This window comes from Bemisia tabaci, chromosome 2, assembly GCF_918797505.1.
Source record: "Bemisia tabaci chromosome 2, PGI_BMITA_v3".
Taxonomy (NCBI): domain Eukaryota; kingdom Metazoa; phylum Arthropoda; class Insecta; order Hemiptera; family Aleyrodidae; genus Bemisia; species Bemisia tabaci.
Genome location: NC_092794.1, coordinates 74,107,446 through 74,126,038, shown reverse-complemented (window position 1 = coordinate 74,126,038; position 18,593 = coordinate 74,107,446). Strand labels below are relative to the sequence as shown.

Genomic DNA, 18,593 nt, shown 5'->3' with positions numbered 1-18,593 from the left:
ATACATCAAAATGCTCAGATTTGTGCCTTGTTGATGGCCCACTGACAGAATAAAGTCGAAGGAAATCATGTAACCCTTACAGGATCCCTTAACCCCGACAGAGCGTGCCCAATGGTAGGTGGATCAGGAGGCGTCTCTCATTCCTCCAGGCTCCACTATTTAACTAAGAAAATACAGGAGACTTTACAAACCTGCCCAATGAATCAACGACTGCCCCCGGTGCTGCCGATTGTTGATTACTCGATGTATTTCCTCCATCATCTTCTTCTTCTCCATAGTCGAAATCTAAAAGTTTTTTGTCAAATTGAATCTGCAAAAAACAAGGACAAAAACCATCTAAGTGTCCCCTGCAAATTATTAAGTACAGAGAGGAGAGCATATATTCATACAAACAAGGGGTTTCAGAAAAAAAGAAAAAAAATTAATAAATAGGAAGCCAGAATCAGATTTCATTACTTGAAATTACCTTCACTTACCATTTTCTTATAAAAAACTTGCTCTGAGCCTGTTTTAAGGTAAATAAGAACATATCTTATGACATTCTTGGGAGTTTCTCTTGAAAAATCTTCATGAGCTTCTTTCAAAGAAGTTTTGAGGAGTGCCTTAACATCTGCATTTGAGCCACAATAACTCAAATTCCTGGTAGCATCCATATATTTGGGACTTACAGAAGGTTCATTCCAGGCCCCGAAGTTGGCCCGAAATGGATTTTCCGCGTCACCGGATCCAGATATCGATTTTTTGTATCCGGCTCCATCCGGCCGGAGTCGGATACCGGATAATTTGCCAAGGAATCCGGCCGGAACCGGATAATACCGGATCCGGATAGTGCTTATAGATAGTGCTACGCATGAGAAAGATCTCCCGATTTCGCGCTTGGGACAAGAGGCACACTGAGCATTACACCATCAAGACCGTCATCCACGATGTATGTGCCTTCACTTCAGCAACCTCCATATTTTCCAATGATACGCTATGAGTCGGTCTGCTAAAACGAAAACTAAAAACAAAGACCAGGCAGATAAGCAGCATGGCTTTCATTGGCTTCATGGTGTAATGGGCTAGATGAATTTGATGTGCAGGGAGAGAGATATTATTATAAGTGTGCCTAAACAAAACAAAAGTGGAAAACAGCGCTTTGATGCTGCAATAACAAGCTGCGTACTGTGACATTACAATAATTGCGGAGTTACACTCGGACTAAAACCGTTACCCTTAAGCTTATGCACATGTTGGTGGCATTGTTTTTTCTTCATCTTCCACCTGCATCTTCGTCTTTGAAATTGAAAAACGTGGACTTTCGGAATTGAGGATCAAGTTGCAATCGTGTAAATGTGCGGGAAATGTCCTTAATTCCGATGATAACAAGTTTCGAAAAGTTGAACAATTACAATGGCTATTCAAAGTGCGCCGAAAAATTGCAAAGTATCACCAAAAACTTATCGAAATTTTCACGGCCGTAAAAGCACTATCCAGTGGGTCCAAAACCGGATACGGATAACCACGAAAATCGTTTTCGGCTGGAGCCAGATATCCAGATAATCGCCGGATACCCGGCCCAACTCTGGTTCATTCTAATAAACCCATAATCATGGCAATGCAGCACATTTGCATGCTCATATTTATGCAACTACAAATAGATGCATATAGGATATCCTAAACCAGCCGTCCCAACCATTTTTCCCAGTTGTTTTAGGTGAAACAGTCGGAGACAGCAGAGATGGATGGAAATCAACCTCAAGGAATCCAAATTTCATCACCCAAGAGTCTCCCTGGTAGATAGGAGGGGTGTGCTCACTTTAAAAGTTAGGATTAAAATCAAAATTTTGAAAACATTCCATCAAAAACCAGGGCATGCAGGGAATTTTAACCTACCAGACCACCAAGAAATCCGAAGTTGGCCCAGCTGAGTACGAAATGCCGACCCCTAAAGGTGGGGATCAGAGCCCTCATTAATAATATACTAGTTTACTAAATGAGCTTGTTCAGTATTTTGTAATTCTTGCATTTTTAAACCTAGAGAGTGCACATAGTTCACAGAAATTTTCCCCGTTTTTTTTAGCAATATTAACCTACGAAATACGAGTTCAAAATTCCGTATTTTGAGCTCCCAATTAAACGACGCGCCGCTCGGGCTACCCAAAATGGCGGCCCATTCTATCCGTCCTGCGATGGCCACACTTTTGACCTCGCGTGCCGGCAAGGTACCTCTGCCATAGAATGCTGCACTGCAAAACATCGAGGTTGTAAACAAAAGAAGATTGATAACACAAAGGATCCGAACAACTAGAAATTTCTTGATTTTAATTAATTAAAATCCAATTTTGACTTTAACCAAGCATTTGAAAATAATATTCATCGTATTTTACAACCTAGAGCTACAGCTTATTGGCTCATTTTAAAGTGCATTCTGAAAATCAGTTTAACAAGTCCAATGTCCAAACCCTGGCATTCTTCTTTTTGACCATTCTCTTTTCATTTTCGCCTCAAATCAAATGTTTTGCAGTTTCTTTATCTTAAGTATGTGATCCTGAATTCATTCAATAGTTAGAAGTTCAATATTTATTTAGTATTACAGCCTTTTGACCTCTCAAACTTCAGCGATACCTACAGGGTGTCTCACGAAAAACGAGCCACCTTGAATATCTGGCGAACGGGTTGGAATTTCGAAAAACGGTAAAAGACATGTTCGTTTATATCGAGGGGGACACCTTCAGGCGTATTTGACATTTTCTCAAACCGCGGGGGGGGGGGGGGGTGTGCCCCCCCTCCCCCCCCGTAATTCGAAATTTTCAAACGGCACCCCTACTTTTTTACTTCAGGAATCAATTCTACGCAAAAAAACAAGCCACCCTGTCCTAACCAGATGTAGATCGGGCAATTTTTCAGCGATTGGCAGAGGTTGAAACATTTTTTTCATGCTCTTTTCAAAAATGCCCTACGCTCAATGGAACTGCCGTATCAAACCAAACTCTCCGCCAAAAAAATTCTTAAACATTGCACTTTCAATAAAAAAAAGAAAAGGAAAGGAAACCCCCCCCCCAAAAAAAAAAAAAAAAAAAAAAAAAAAAAATATCTGTACTCGAAAACTTGAGCACGCGGAGCCCTTTTTTGCAACATTGAAATGCGTTTGACCGAACATGGACGAAAATCGCATCACTGCGAACATCATTGAAACTCACCGAAAAAAGGTAATTCATTTGTGTTTCTACTTAGCTGTTTCTTCACGGACATGGTTTCTTATGCTTCAGAAACAAAAATAATAATTCGTGTCAAACACTTACCACTCCCTCCCGATGAGCGCTCCTCGGATATGTTCGGTCAAACGCATTTCAATATCGCCAAAAAGGGCTCCACATGCTCAAGTTTTCGAGTACAGATTTTTTTTTGGGGGGGGGGGGGGGTTCAACCCCAAAAAAAAAAATCTGTACTCAAAAACTTGAGCACGTGGAGCCCTTTTTGGCGATATTGAAATGCGTTTGACCGAACATATCCGAGGAGCGCTCATCGGGAGGGAGTGGTAAGTGTTTGACACGAATTATTATTTTTGTTTCTGAAGCATAAGAAACCATGTCCGTGAAGAAACAGCTAAGTAGAAACACAAATGAATTACCTTTTTTCGGTGAGTTTCAATGATGTTCGCAGTGATGCGATTTTCGTCCATGTTCGGTCAAACGCATTTCAATGTTGCAAAAAAGGGCTCCGCGTGCTCAAGTTTTCGAGTACAGATATTTTTTTTTTTTTTTTTTTTTTTTTTTTTGGGGGGGGGGGTTTCCTTTCCTTTTCTTTTTTTTTATTGAAAGTGCAATGTTTAAGAATTTTTTTGGCGGAGAGTTTGGTTTGATACGGCAGTTCCATTGAGCGTAGGGCATTTTTGAAAAGAGCATGAAAAAAATGTTTCAACCTCTGCCAATCGCTGAAAAATTGCCCGATCTACATCCGGTTAGGACAGGGTGGCTTGTTTTTTTGCGTAGAATTGATTCCTGAAGTAAAAAAGTAGGGGTGCCGTTTGAAAATTTCGATTTACGGGGGGGGAGGGGGGGCACCCCCCCCCCGCGGTTTGAGAAAATGTCAAATACGCCTGAAGGTGTCCCCCTCGATATAAACGAACATGTCTTTTACCGTTTTTCGAAATTCCAACCCGTTCGCCAGATATTCAAGGTGGCTCGTTTTTCGTGAGACACCCTGTATACTATAAGCTCCGAGACCTCCAGACCTCCTAATTTTGCGAAACTGGTAACACTTAGTTCCAGCGTTCTACCCGGCCGATTATCATGATTTTTGCGGCTATTGACGGGCAATTGTCTCTAGATAAGCCCATTCTATTCAGTTTTTCAAAATATGACCCAGGTTTTTTTATACTACGTGGTAAAGTTGCGAATTCTCCCATTTAAACATTGTAAATTTATACTTTTTGTCATAGTTCGTTTGAGCGTTCTACCGGGCCGATTTTAATGATTTTTGCGTAAATCGACAGGTGATGGGCCCTATATGAGCCCACTCTAATCAGATTTTGGAAGTGCGACCCAGGTTTTTTTAAAATCATGTTATAAAAGTGAGTGGATTTACAGAATGCTCCGGGACTGCTACCGCTAGGCGCGGGAGGATGCGCAGTGGTCGAAGAGGTTGCGCAGTGGCTGTGTAGCCTGCGCATCAGCTCTATCCTTATGTACACAAGATTCACCTCACACTTCTTGCACTGGGCAGTGGCCGAGTTGTCTAAGGCGGCAGATGAGCCGGCCGATGCCATAATGGGGGTTCGATTCCCACAGAGGTATCATTTCGAAAATACCTGTTCATCTCAATCCGTTGTTTTACTGCAATGGAGCATTAATAAATCATTGAGAATCGCATCCTTTTGCCTTCTCATTTTTTTCCTCTTATTTATCAAAAAGAAAAATCATTTCATTCTAAAAAGTAAAATATACCTCATGTCGTAATTTTTTAGGGGAGAATTAAAACCAACATTATTAAGAAGCTAAAAGAGAAAAACGCAACGATAAAAATCGGAAACGAAAAATTTAAAAAGAAAATAAATGAAATAATAATATGAAATAATAGTAAATAAATAAATAATAAAGCAACACAAAATATCAGAACGAATTTCATTAAAAAAATTTGCGACTGTCATTGCGTAATATAATTTATAAAGCTTTATATTGCTTTTCTAGATGAAATTTTGCGACATTGCATTTGAATTGGTCCATTGGGTTTTTACTACTTCCGTCATTTAAGTTTTGCCGAGATGTGTTGAACAAATATTATGAAAATATGAATTTCATTAACGGTGCAGGTACAAAAATGGGCCGCGCCGCTTGCGGCCCCTTGATGGCGCTGAGCGCCTTCAGGAGGTTGGGCCGCGTAGCCCCCTAGTGATCCCATACAGTCCAAGGTTTCTTTGCCCCGAACCAAGTGATTACACATCTGAGGTGTGTATCATGGCTCTTCAAATTCGCAGTTCAAAACTAAATTAGGGATTACAGTTACTTAATCCAGTTCTGCTCTCTTGCTCAATGTTTGTCATAAGTGTTTGTTCGTGTCTGTTCTTTGTAAGTGACCAACTGACCACTTTAGTGCATACACATTTACGCTATCGGTACAGGTATTATTTCTTTTTTCTACAGTCAGAACTTTCTCTTAAGTGCAATAATTTACCAAAGAAATTCCCCTAGTTGCGTAAATAATTTGGTGTTACTAATTCAGTTACTATCTCCTTGCTGTGATGCAAAGATTCTGAGATCTGTCCTAAGTGGGTTTTGCATTTGGACGGTCACTCTTGTCTGATAAAATTACTGCTCTAGCAGCTTCAAATTTATACTTCGGTCTCTGATTCATCTATAAATGACACTTATGGTGTCATTTATCTGTAATCAGTTCAAAGCTATTTCAAAAATGAATCATCGAAGGTCGGATCCAAGAAGGAATTTTCTGGTGTGTGCTGCGGCTGAATCGACATCACAACTCAACTTTTGAAAGTGTCAACCAAGACATGAGCATCTGTCACGAAGTTGAAATATTTTGCAAAATTATTGAAAGTTTAAAGCAGCCCAACAAGACAACAAATTCCGATATATTGCATGGTTAAGATAGGGCTATGTCTTTTCATGTCGGGCTGACATGGTTTCAATAATAGGGCCGCTGGTAGTGTAACAGGTAAGATATCTAAAGTTACTTAGGTATCACAAGGTTACATTCGCATTTGTGGAACAGTTTATGTAAGCATGCTTACCTTTGTAAAGAACCTGCTAGAGCAGTAATTTTATCAGACAAGAGTGACCGTCCAAATGCAAAACCCACTTAGGACAGATCTCAGAATCTTTGCATCACAGCAAGGAGATAGTAACTGAATTAGTAACACCAAATTATTTACGCAACTAGGGGAATTTCTTTGGTAAATTATTGCACTTAAGAGAAAGTTCTGACTGTAGAAAAAAGAAATAATACCTGTACCGATAGCGTAACTGTGTATGCACTAAAGTGGTCAGTTGATCACTTACAAAGAACAGACACGAACAAACACTTATGACAAACATTGAGCAAGAGAGCAGAACTGGATTAAGTAACTGTAATCCCTAATTTAGTTTTGAACTGCGAATTTGAAGAGCCATGATACACACCTCAGATGAGTAATCACTTGGTTTGGGCCAAAGAAACCTTGGACTGCATGGGATCATATTGCTGCAGTTTGAGAGGTCAAAAGGCTGTAATACTAAATAAATATTAAACTTCTAACTATTGAATGAATTCAGGATCACATACTTAAGATAAAGAAACTGCAAAACATTTGATTTGAGGCGAAAATGAAAAGAGAATGGTCAAAAAGAAGAATGCCAGGGTTTAGACATTGGACTTGTTAAACTGATTTTCAGAATGCACTTTAAAATGAGCCGATAAGCCGTAGCTCCAGGTTGTAAAATACGATGAATATTATTTTTAAATGCTTGGTTAAAGTCAAAATTGGATTTTAATTAATTAAAATCAAGAAATTTCTAGTTGTTAGGATCCTTTGTGTTATCAATCTTCTTTTGTTTACAACCCCGATGTTTTGCAGTGCAGCATTCTATGGCAGAGGTACCTTAGCAGAGGACGGCCGGCACGCGAGGTCAAAAGTGTGGCCATCTCCGGACGGATAGAATGGGCCGCCATTTTGGATAGCCCGAGCGGTGCGCCGTTTAAATGGGAGCTCAAAATACGGAATTTTGAACTCGTATTTCGTAGGTTAATATTGCTAAAAAAAATCGGGGAAAATTTCTGTGAACTATGTGCACTATCTAGGTTTAAAAATGCATGAATTACAAAATACTGAACAAGCTCATTGAAGTACAGGCACGGACCAAGAGAATAAATAAGGACCCCCGACTCCAGTTGGCAGCAACACTAGCGGTGCCTGGCAGAGGGTATAGTGAGCAAAACCAACCATTGGGTTCTCCAGTCTCATGTTTCCATGCACTACCTATTCAGGCTTATCACACAGGGCTAATGGAAATTTTTAGATTTAGATCCTCATGGTCATTCTGAAGTTCTGAAGAGTTTAATGTGAAAAATTTTCCATTTTAATTTCGATCTTCATAAGTCTTCGGGTACATAAACTGGTAATAATGTGAAGTGTCTTTTCTATCCTTTTTACTCAGTAGCAACTGCTTTTGAGAAAGCAGAAGGAAGTGCGTATGGAGTGTGCACTTGTGCAGCAGGATTGTACTTCTAGCCAAAGGCGTATCTGTGTTAAAGTTGAATCTTTTTAGAAAGAAATAGTGTTGTACTGATAAAAATCAACTCAGTGTCACAAAATCAAAGATATGAACTTCACTTCAAGCATTACCTTTAATTTGATTATTAGCAAGTCTCTTTGATTCTGCGTCAAAAGTTGACTGAATCATCATATTTGCTTGTGTTTTCATAAGATACCTCAAATCAAAGTCTTCCTCATTGACCACTGCAGAAAGTATGTATCCATACTATTTCATTAGTTTGATAAAGTAAAACGTATTAAATTATCTAAATAAATAGATCATAGAATTTACAATGAACATTGTATGGAACACTACCTACTGTAGACATTATGATCTAGGACCGCTGTGGCGTTAATTCACCGCACCCTCTGCCAGGTTTGCTGCAGTCGCACAGTAATAGTTTTTAACACAGGTTTAAATAGGAAGTCGGGGGTCCTTATTTATTCTCTTGATCCATGGTACAGGCTCGGAAAAAAATGTTCTCACGGGTAAAGGATGCCAAGGAGTTCATAATTGACAGTTCGGTATCCCCTCCTGATGGGCAACAGGGTTGGTCCTGAGCTCATAAATTTAACCATTTAAGATTCTCTTGATTTCGGATTTCTCGGTGTTTCAATAGGTTGAAATTTTTGGCACAATCCAAAATCTGGGGGTTTAGATTTTCACTCGTTTTACGCAACCATCCCAATATGGAATGGGTTTCGCCTAAGTGGTCGTTTAGAGAGTTAAGCTGTCTTATGTTGGTTTGGCTCTATTTAGAATAATCTTTGATCAGGAGTGTCGGCAAAGGGATGATCAGGGGACTGAAGTCGAGCCGACCAACTAAACCAAACTGACGTCTGCATATGTACCTGGATACTGCTGGAGTCGTCCTTGTTTGAATATGCAGAGTCTACGACACTTTGTGCCAAAGGGTGAGGACCATGCAAAATTGACTACAGAAGTATTTCAATTTTCCACAGAATCTTACGGGAAAAAAATAATGATCAAGGGCTTTCCACACTTCAGGCAAAATGTCACTCTCCAAATTTAGACAGTTATCAATTTTGGTAAAATAAACTCTCCCTTACTAACAAGGGCCGGTCCCATTATGATGCTAATTCTAAGAACTGTTTTTGAACATGGAAGTCCACTAGAGGTATGACCAGCAGCACTGCTGTGTTTTCTTTCAAATTTTACCTTCCATTAGTTAGTTAAATTGACAATGCCTGACTCTTGCAGGAACTTCACTTTGTTAGCTGTAAAAAGCACACAAAAATTGAGTCTGCAACATGGAGAGCCTTAAGTATTTGCTTTTTCACGGAGGGACCTTCATTTCTAACAACCTTATGTCTCAACTGAATAACAGCCATTCATACCTGTTTGGAAAGTGTATTAGTCGTTTCGTGCACCCACAAACTTGTGTCATTTTTTATAGGTGATGGTTTGTTTTGACTCCCTAGAAAGAAAAATCAAAAACATTAACGAAAAATATACAATGAAATAGTGAGTCAGCTACAGAGTATCAATATGTCAGATTATCTTATGAGTACACACAGCAGAAGTTATGAGAAATGTATGGCATTAAACTGTTGGCACTTTGCTTTGAAGAGAACAACCTATTAATCAGGGGCTACTTGCCTAGAATGCTTCAGCTTAACATATTCGATTCCTTTGGCATGAGTTTTTCTAAGAATTCTTGATCATTGACTGATAATTCCTTACACAACAAAAAGGTACACAGATGTACTAGAGCTATCACCCTTCTTTGAATGCCTTGACTTATGATTGCCCTTGGCTAAGGATGACAAAGTTACTTTCTTCTCTCATGAATTTAAGCTGAGATAAAGAGGGTCATTATTTGTACCACTTTAGTGCAGAGTAACCAAAAAAAGCATAGGAAGCCGCCAACAAGCTTCTTGCTGTTGTGGAACTTAGCGCTTGTAACACTTTTCCCTGATCATTTCCATTCAGAGGTCTCAAATCAAGAGTTCAGATAATGAAGAAATTTCCAAGTTTTGGTTAGAAGGAATGGAAACTAAAAAACATTTAAAAGACACGAGGAAAATATAATTTCCATGTTCACCCTTTTGAGTAATTTCCATAAAAGGAAGACAATTTTTTCCAGGTACATCCTTTTTTGAGAGGTACTATCTATTCTGTAATTTCTTCTTTTCTTTTTTCAACAGATTTCGGGAAGACTATTTAATTATAAGTATTTCACACAAAACTGTCATTAAAAGATGACACTGAAAACAATGACAATTATTAAACACATGTATTTTCAACATTGAGTATGCATCTAATTGAAATGTTAATACTTAACTCAATTCAAAGCTCAAAGTTTGGTTCATGCATGAGACTTTAGGATTTTGAATGCTCTGTAACTGACATGATTCTGCTTTTTAAATTTATAATACATTCTATTTTAAGCTTTTAAAAACTAATTATGAGCTTTCAGTGGTGGTCCATCTTTTTTGCTATGACAGTAACACCTTTTCAATAACCTTACTCGAATCTCATTGACAGAATCCATATTTTCAGCTAGAAAATGGAGCTCAAAGAAATAATAACGAACAAGACAAAATGCACGAAATGTGTGAAGTTGGGCAGAGGGCTGATTCATATTTTAGGGGGGGCTGAAATTGATGGACAAATGATACATAAAGGGACAATGGAGGGAACTTAGCAGGTGGTTGTTATTGACAAACGGAGGAAATGATGGACTAACTATAGGGTCTCTCCTAGGTTGCTGGGTGGTTGCCCATTGCTTAGCTCCTTTGTCTATTGCAACTACCAATAGGATCACTCCAATTTCTATTTGTCTACCGCTTCGTCTATCAATTTCAATAATCAGCCTGCAGCAGGCCGATTATTGAAATTGATCGACAAAGATATAGACAAAGAAGATAAAAGAGATATGGAGGGATCCTATTGGTGGAAGCGGGTGGTTGCAATGGACAAAGGTGATAGGTAATAGACTAACTAATGGCAACCCGCGAGAGACCCGATAGTTAGTCCATCATTTTCTCCCTTAGTCTATAGGAGCTACCCATTTCAACCAATAGGATAGCTCCATTCTCACTGTGACTTCTTTGTCTGTCGCTTTGTCTGTCAATTTCAACAATCAGCCTGCTGAGGGACTTGAAGAGAAGAGCTGCTTGTATGAATCACCTGATTTGGATGCAGAGGGTGGAGTCTTTAAAGATGCAGTTACACCATTGCTTGCAGCAGCTGCGGCTTGTTCTTTGTGCATCGGATGGTTTGGGTCAGCTAGATCAAAGAGTGGCTGAATGACATCTGGCCCGAAAACAGCATTCTTTTGCCACAAATTCAATACTCGGATAACTTTGCTCTACAAGAGATGATAAAATCATATTCAATTCCTAGCTCAAGTGAATGATATGGATGACTTGTCTTCAAATGAAGTTTGTTCAGTTGTGACAGGATCTGTGAGAAGGGACTTCATCTTCCTCGAGCAAAATTTTCTAGGAGAGTCGAATCTAGGGAAAATAGGCAATTTTGAGTCCTCAACAGGAAACGCTCTCCTGAAGCCTTGAGAGCGAGCTAGGCACAGTTTTAGTTTAATTTTCTCACCACAAAAGGCGTTAGTCGCTTCTTTCCTATGTGTATGTCAGAATGCTTAACATAAACTTTGCCTGAAACTTTAACCTGACAATTTTAACTTTAACTTCAGGTTTTGTAAAACATTTTTCAGAGGACTTTGCAACTTTGATTTTAATGGAAAAATTTGGTGATCGAATCCACACTCTTCCCTACAATTCTCACAATTTATCTTTCTAAAGACCTAAAAGAGGAGTGTTATTGATTATTCTAAATTTGATTTCAAGGGTGTCATTTAGAATAAAGCTCATGCATGCATGAGGGATTTGCGATTTAAGTAATTTCACTTTCGTAAAAGTTTGCGAGAAACATGATGGTGCCACTGGTTTCCTCTGAAAACATCCCTATAGCTCAAAAAAGCTCTCAAAGTTGAGGCTGTAATGGAGGGGATGTCCCACGCTACCCTGAAAGTCCACCCCTACGTCCAGTCCAACTCTCCATGTAAATATAAGGAGCAAATACATTAACGAAGTTGTCGAGCTTCCAGTTTTTGAGTCCCCAAATAAAGTAGCAACCCTGCTAATGTAATTGCTCCCTATAGCTTCGATTCCGGTGGCGGTCGCGCAGCGTCATTTTCGCGTGCAAAGATGCTGCGCAGCAATGTCGCGGGACCGCTGATAAGCGTTTCGAACAAGGCTTGGTTCGGGTGCGGAATTCTATCGTCTGGCGACTGGCACTGGTCGCCAGGTGACGAGATCCTGAATACCCCGGAAACAGTGTTCCAACTTCACCTCCAAGTTTTAGGAGCCGTTTGGCCCGTCAAGTTCAATTTTTAGGGGCCATTGAAGATTTTTTAGCGGCCAAATTGAATTTTTGCCTATATATCACGGCACATTTAGTGAAAAGTTATACGCAAGATGTACAATTACAGGACTTGCAAGTCGCAGCTCGCAGCCATTACTTGGGATAGGGAAAGGTCAAAGGAATGATATTCCGATTTAAAACAAGGAGCTTTTAGTTTACTTAAAGTTTGTTCAATTAAATAATACTTTTTCTGACTTCCTATTATGAAAAGTAGTAGAACTATGTAGAAGTACCTTATTTGAGGTCCTTAAAAACAAAAGGAGTTATCAGATAAGTTAAGTATTCATTTTCTGATTTGGAGAAAACGAGTTCAAGCTTCAAAATTGTATATGATCTTAAGACATGAAAAAATCGTATGACGTTTATCGTTCCACAAGTTGAGTAGCTTTTTTTTAAAGTTGAAATACCTCCCCCTTTTGTTCCAAAGATTGTACTTGCCTACTTTTTTTGGTTCTAAGGATCTCACGGGTGAATAAAATACTATTGGCTCGATGAAAATAAAATGAGAGGTGCTTTTACAAAAGTACACACTTCACTTCTTTTTTTTTCATTTATTTTTATAACCCTCACAGATGTAACTTTGAGCTGAAGGCACCTCTTGCTCTTGCTTTGAATTTTGAATACATTTTATTTGCTCTTATCCTGTTTAGTGAGAAGTCTGAAAAGTTAAAATAAAAGAAAAGAATATTATAACTGATGTTATTATGAAAGATGATCAATGTGTTATCTTGAGAGAAAAAAATGTGAGTCAAACTATGAGTCCCTAATTTTATTTTTAAGAGAGGTAAACAGTGCCCATGTGTTACGAAAGAAAATAGTGAAAAGACAGTAAACAAAAATTGGATTTTTTAACGAAATGATTCGTTTATTGAAGAAGCTAAAAAGCTGATGATGAATCAAAAAGAAACTTAACAGTTAACATATATATCGGCGATCGGCCGAAGGCAGAACTCCCGAGACTCGGCGGAGTGATGCCGCAATCACACGCTGAATGTGGGAGCTGAATATGGCTTGAATGTGGAAGTCATCGGCCCGATGCCTGAATTTTGCGCGTGACGCGCAAAATTCAGCAACGATCCTCAGCAACCATCGAACCAATTTTGAATTTGTTTGAACTATTCGAGTAGATTTGATACACATCTGGATGAAAATAACTCAAATTTGCTAGATTTCAGCCGTTGGGCGATGACTGTTGACTTCCTCATTCAGCTGCTAAATTCAGCGTGTGATTGCGGCAATAGATGGATTTCTGCGAACGCGCACTATCCCCCCCCCCCCCCCCACGCTATCTACAGTCTACGACGATTCTCAATCTGCAGAGCCGCGGCCGCGACGAAGCTCCGCGCGCAATTGCTTGCTTTGCACGTTCAGTCCAGGCTGACTGACAAAAATCTTGAAATCATCAAACCGTAATTTAGGACTGCGATAATTTTTTAGGGGCCACGTTTGGCGCAGGGTCTTCATTTTTTAGGGGCCATAGCCGATTTTTTAGGAGCATTTGGCGACATGGCGCTCGTGGAGTTGGAACACGGCCCGGAAATAGAAGTCACGCGAAGAAACCGCATGGCTGAAGCAAAGTTATGATTTGCCCCAGTCCCTGTCAAGACCTCGTGGGTACTTTTACTCTTAAAAGCTGGCATCATCTGCATTTAGACGACGATTAACAGGAATTTCAAACGCACCCTCGATCATCCGTGCTTTGAAAGGTTTCCCGCCTTTTCCAAATTTTTCTACTGAGAGAAGCAACAACAGTCTTTTCCATTTAGGGGAATTTTGAAGTAACAAGATCAATTTTCTACTTTTGTTATCCGCCCTTATATTTTTGGTGAAAAGAAAAAAACACTAAATTCATACTACAAAATAGAGCTGAGCGCCTACCTGGTTTCCACTTCAACAACTATTTTTGTACTGGTTCATCTGTTGAGAAACAATTCTCACTGAGCCACGGAGGCGACGAAACAGACTTTTTTAATGTGGCAAAGGAATCACTCGCGAATTTGCCGCACGGAAAAATCGCAGGGCGGTGGCCATCAGAACCAAAGCTTATCTACGCATAGAGTTTGTCTTGACATAGAAGTGGACTCTCAGGATAGCGTCAGATATCCCCTCCATTACAGCCTCAATTTTGAGAGCTTTATTAGGCTTTTGAAGTTGATTTCAGAGAAAACCAGTGGCACCATTGAGTTTCTTGCAAAATTTTACTTTGGAATCAGTACTTAAATCGCAAATTCCTGACACATGCAAGAGTTCCATTGGGAAACTTACTCCTGGACCTTTAAGGAACTTCCTAAATCTGCTTGAGAGGCCTACTCAGACGAGCTATGGACTATTTGAGTCCCCTTGACCAGAACTTTTTGACAATTTTAAAAGGTACCAAAATTCTACTATTTGAGTTGAAGAAGCTTCTATCCTTCAGACACCTTCATCAAGAATTTCACTTACTTTATCTTCAACAGGGCAGTTGAATAAATGGACGAAAGTTTGCACAATGTTCCTGGCAAATCGTGGTGCAAACACATCCTTCTCCGAACCAAACTGATGTCTTGACTGCCTCACAATTGAATCAATGACATAAAGTCCAGGAACTTTGTACTCTGGTTTGCACTGTAAACATAAAACAGGCTTCACTTTTACAGCGTACAATGATTTAGATGGTGCTTCTTTGTGACTCAAAGATTATTTGTAGGTAAAGAAGCTTTTGGCAAGAAAATTAACTCAACATAAAATACCCCCAAGACCAAGGATAATTTACAGAGGGACTACTTAGACTTTTTTCTTCAGATAAGGTTGAACGTTTGTCGAGGATGAACTTCATTCAAATATGAAGTTAAATAATGGTTGGAGAGCAGATGGCACATGCAATATCAAGAAAGAACGAGTAATCGGCAAGTATACAAAGTAAGAAATTCAAAGAACAAACCCTCTGGATAAATTTTTCAACACTCTGCACCACATGTTTGTAAAATTTTATTGCTTTAATGGCCGTCTTTGTGATTGAGGTCATCTTCGCCTTAGAGATCGGAGGCTTCGTCTCATAGAGAGATTGTAGCTGTAACAAGAAGGGCAGCAATCATTATAGTCATACCAAAGAATTGAATCATTCAGTAACGAGTCACTAAGAACTCTTGGAACTAAGTCTCCAATTTATTCATCTTGGAGGTATGTGACAACTTTTAACTGATGATAATATATTGTAACAATCAAAACAATGGCTAGTTGCAAGGGTGCAAGCACTTCTTCACAGCGCAAGCGGGTAGGTCACACTTGATCCTGTGCAGAAATAGAAAGGCCGTCGGAGGGGGTAGGCCATAAAAACATGTTTTACTGCAAAAGCAAGGAAGAAATCAGATAATTTAAGTAAAATCATGGAAATTTGTTTGTTCAAAGCCAAATAAGTCATCACTAGGAAATTCCTGAGGAAAAAGGGGTCTTAACAACAAGATGACCAATTTGAGAGATGGGAAGACAAAGAAATTCCTGCATCTCTAGCTAGTTGACTATTCTAGCAGTTCGTGAAATCATAGAAAGAGAACTGAGAGAGTAGATGAATCTGAAAGAATGGTTTAGGAATGATTTATGAGACAAGTAGGCAACTTGAAACCATTTTTAGGTTAGGACTATCGTGGTACTTGGGATGCATCAGTTACATCAAAGCTTCAAAGTAAATAGATCGGGGATCAATCGAGAATAATTATGAAGAGCTTTAAATGCAAGTTTCGGTTGTAAAAGACTTGAAAAACTGCAACGGGAAAAAGGTAAAGAAGAAGTGTGTAACTCAGCGACCATTGATCGTCAAAAGAGAAACACATCCTCCAGGTCAACGATGCAGCTCCTTCCCTAAGGTGAAACCAATGGTGGCTTAAAGATTGTGAGTGTTCAGACCAGGAATTAGGAAATTCAACTTAAAGAGCGAAATCAGGGAAACCGATGGAGTTTGATAGGGTATCTAGTCAGGCCATAGGTTATTCACAGCTTGTGTACCTCCGAATTGAACTGCTTGACAGCTTCCATTTTAGGGCTGTTGCGATGTTTAAGTTCCGCAAATCACCAATCTTTGAAGCTTATCATTTCAGAACGCGCACACACTCAAATTAACCTATAATTACCACAAATTACACATAGTCTGGAACTAATTCACGGCATTGCCTGCCTGAGACATAGAGTACAATAGAGTCGCAAAGTACTGGAGCGGCGATGAAGCCAATCCATGAACAGGCGTTTCCGAGCCGCGTGTGCTCCGAAAATAGTGAACCATTTGCGAACCCAACGGCATTTTGTAACACGGCGGCTTATGGAGAAATCAAGAACTGCTTGTGTTTTTTAGGTATTTCATAATTCAATCAGCATTAATTTTTGCAAATTTTGCTATTTAAAGGTAGTCAAAGCCATAATGAATCCATTGATGTATATTACTCCTGGATAATATTCATATTGGGATTTAATTTCTGACTTATACCAAGTGTGAACCAACCGGCATTTCTTATCACGGCGGCTTACGGGAAAAGCAACGACTGTCCGTGTTTTTTCGACATTTTTTAATTTCATCGATATTAATTTGTGCAAATTTTGCTATAATTAGATAGTCAAAGTCATAATGAATCCATTGATGTATATTACTCCTGGATAAAATTCATATAGGAATTTAATTTCTGACTTATACCAAGTGTGAACCAACCGGCATTTTTTTACACGGTGGCTTATGGAGAAATCAGCGACTGCTTGTGTTTTTTTCGACTTTTTTTAATTCCATCGGTATTAATTTGTGCAAATTTTGCTTGAAATAGATATTCAAAGCCATAATGAATCCATTAATGTATGTTACTCCGAGATAATATTCATATATGGACTCAATTTCAGACTTATTACCGGCCTACTTATTTTAGCTGGTTCAGTGTGTGTCTAGCCGACGAACGGAGCCGAGTCGGGACTGTCGGGAGTGGGGAGCGCTGAGCGCGAGTCTCTGCGTATGCGTCATCGCTAGTCGCCGCACACTAGTCTCCGGAGAACTGGACAAAACAGCCTCGAAAAGTGACTTCATCGGCGATCCAGTACTTTGCGACTCTATTGTACTCTATGGCCTGAGATTTTCAAGTTTACAGGGAAAAGGAAAACAATTGTGTAGATGATTTGTAGTGTCAAATTTCTCTACTCAGCGCTGTGGTCGACGCATACCGGAGACCCCAAAGAGATGGAGATTATACAGACGGTGGTGGCAAGCGGAGAAATGTACTTTTCTACGTCACAGCTAAAAATGAAGCCGCCCCTCTAATTGGTTAATGGTATCGCGGGAAAACCGAGACCTCTTTGAAATTTTAAAAGGAACGGGAAAGGTTGTGAGGTTTCCACTTATTTTGGCTCTAAAAACTCGTTACTATTACTTTTTATGTTTCAATATATTTTTCTATCAACGTTTGACTATAACTGAAAATAATTTGTGAGTTAAAAATGTATATTTCATATCTTAACAACTTTTATCTCGACTCGTCCCGTTTTGAAGGCATAACCATATTAGATTACGTACGTTCTGTACGTCAAAAAAACAGGAATTGGAGGGTCATGGTAACTAATGTTCAATTATATGACTTTCAATGTTACATTCAGTGGTGATGTGGGTCTTTAGGCAGGATGAAATGTACTCCTTTTTTTTTTTTTTTTTTTTTTTTTTTTTTTAATACAGTGCGCCAGTGTTATTAACTTTTTTTAGAATTATTGATTAAACCTTTGGAGGTCTGAGAGCGTTTCAGATGGTCTTTCTGTTGATGCCGCGGTATTATGCTACTATACTGAAGGTGCCAAACACAAAGAGGGGGCCAAAAGGGAAGTTTAGAGAGCAAAACCCCCAACCTAACCTCTAAACTAAACGAAAACATTTGCAACGTGCGAATGTTTTAGGCTTGCGGTAAAAAATTTCAAAATTTAGAATCACTGTTTTTAGCGTTCCTTAGCTTCCTGAGTGTATCCCCAAAAGTTTCAATAAATTTCATGAAATTTCGTGAAATTTCACTCGTATAAATTTCATGAAATTTTCCGTCTCTGTACGTCATAGCCATAGCCAATCTTCAAGATGGCTGCCTTGCCACCACCCTCTGTATTTTCTCTATGCCGGAGATGGCCGGAGACCGTGGTCGGGGAAAGAGGAAGAACTTCACTTCAAGGGGCCGATATACACCTGCGAGTTAGACGCGCATCTTGAGCGGCGAGTAGGCCTTCGGGTGCCTTCGGCCGTGTTTGGTAATCTTCACTAGGCCTTGTCTCCACTAGAGTACCTGTATAGTGAGAGTATGGACAGATCGCTTCATGGAGGGCCAGAGTTAAGAAATTTCATGAAAGATTATAAAAAGAAATTTCATTTAACAAGCAGAATTCAGGATTAAACCCTTGAAACTTATGAATCTCCTTAAGTTCATTTGTATGCACGTGGTAAACTGTGAAAGGGAACTTTAGAAATGCCCAGAA

General features: G+C 39.4%; 1 protein-coding gene across 2 annotated transcripts in view; it reads right to left on the bottom strand.

The window, feature by feature from the left end:
• The window catches only part of LOC109039702 (Insulator su(Hw) mRNA adaptor), an 80,342-nt gene extending 63,128 nt beyond the window's left edge, over window positions 1-17,214 (bottom strand). For both annotated transcript variants that reach the window (XM_019055309.2, XM_019055310.2), the window contains exons 1-6: window positions 16,119-17,214; window positions 15,058-15,186; window positions 14,580-14,741; window positions 10,884-11,064; window positions 9,089-9,168; window positions 192-310 (exon numbers count right to left, since the gene is read on the bottom strand). In XM_019055309.2, the coding sequence (XP_018910854.1) occupies window positions 192-310; window positions 9,089-9,168; window positions 10,884-11,064; window positions 14,580-14,741; window positions 15,058-15,186; window positions 16,119-16,148 (701 nt within the window). In that variant the 5' untranslated portion in view covers window positions 16,149-17,214. The remainder of the gene's footprint in view (window positions 1-191; window positions 311-9,088; window positions 9,169-10,883; window positions 11,065-14,579; window positions 14,742-15,057; window positions 15,187-16,118) is intronic.
• Between the last annotated feature and the right edge of the window lie 1,379 nt (window positions 17,215-18,593).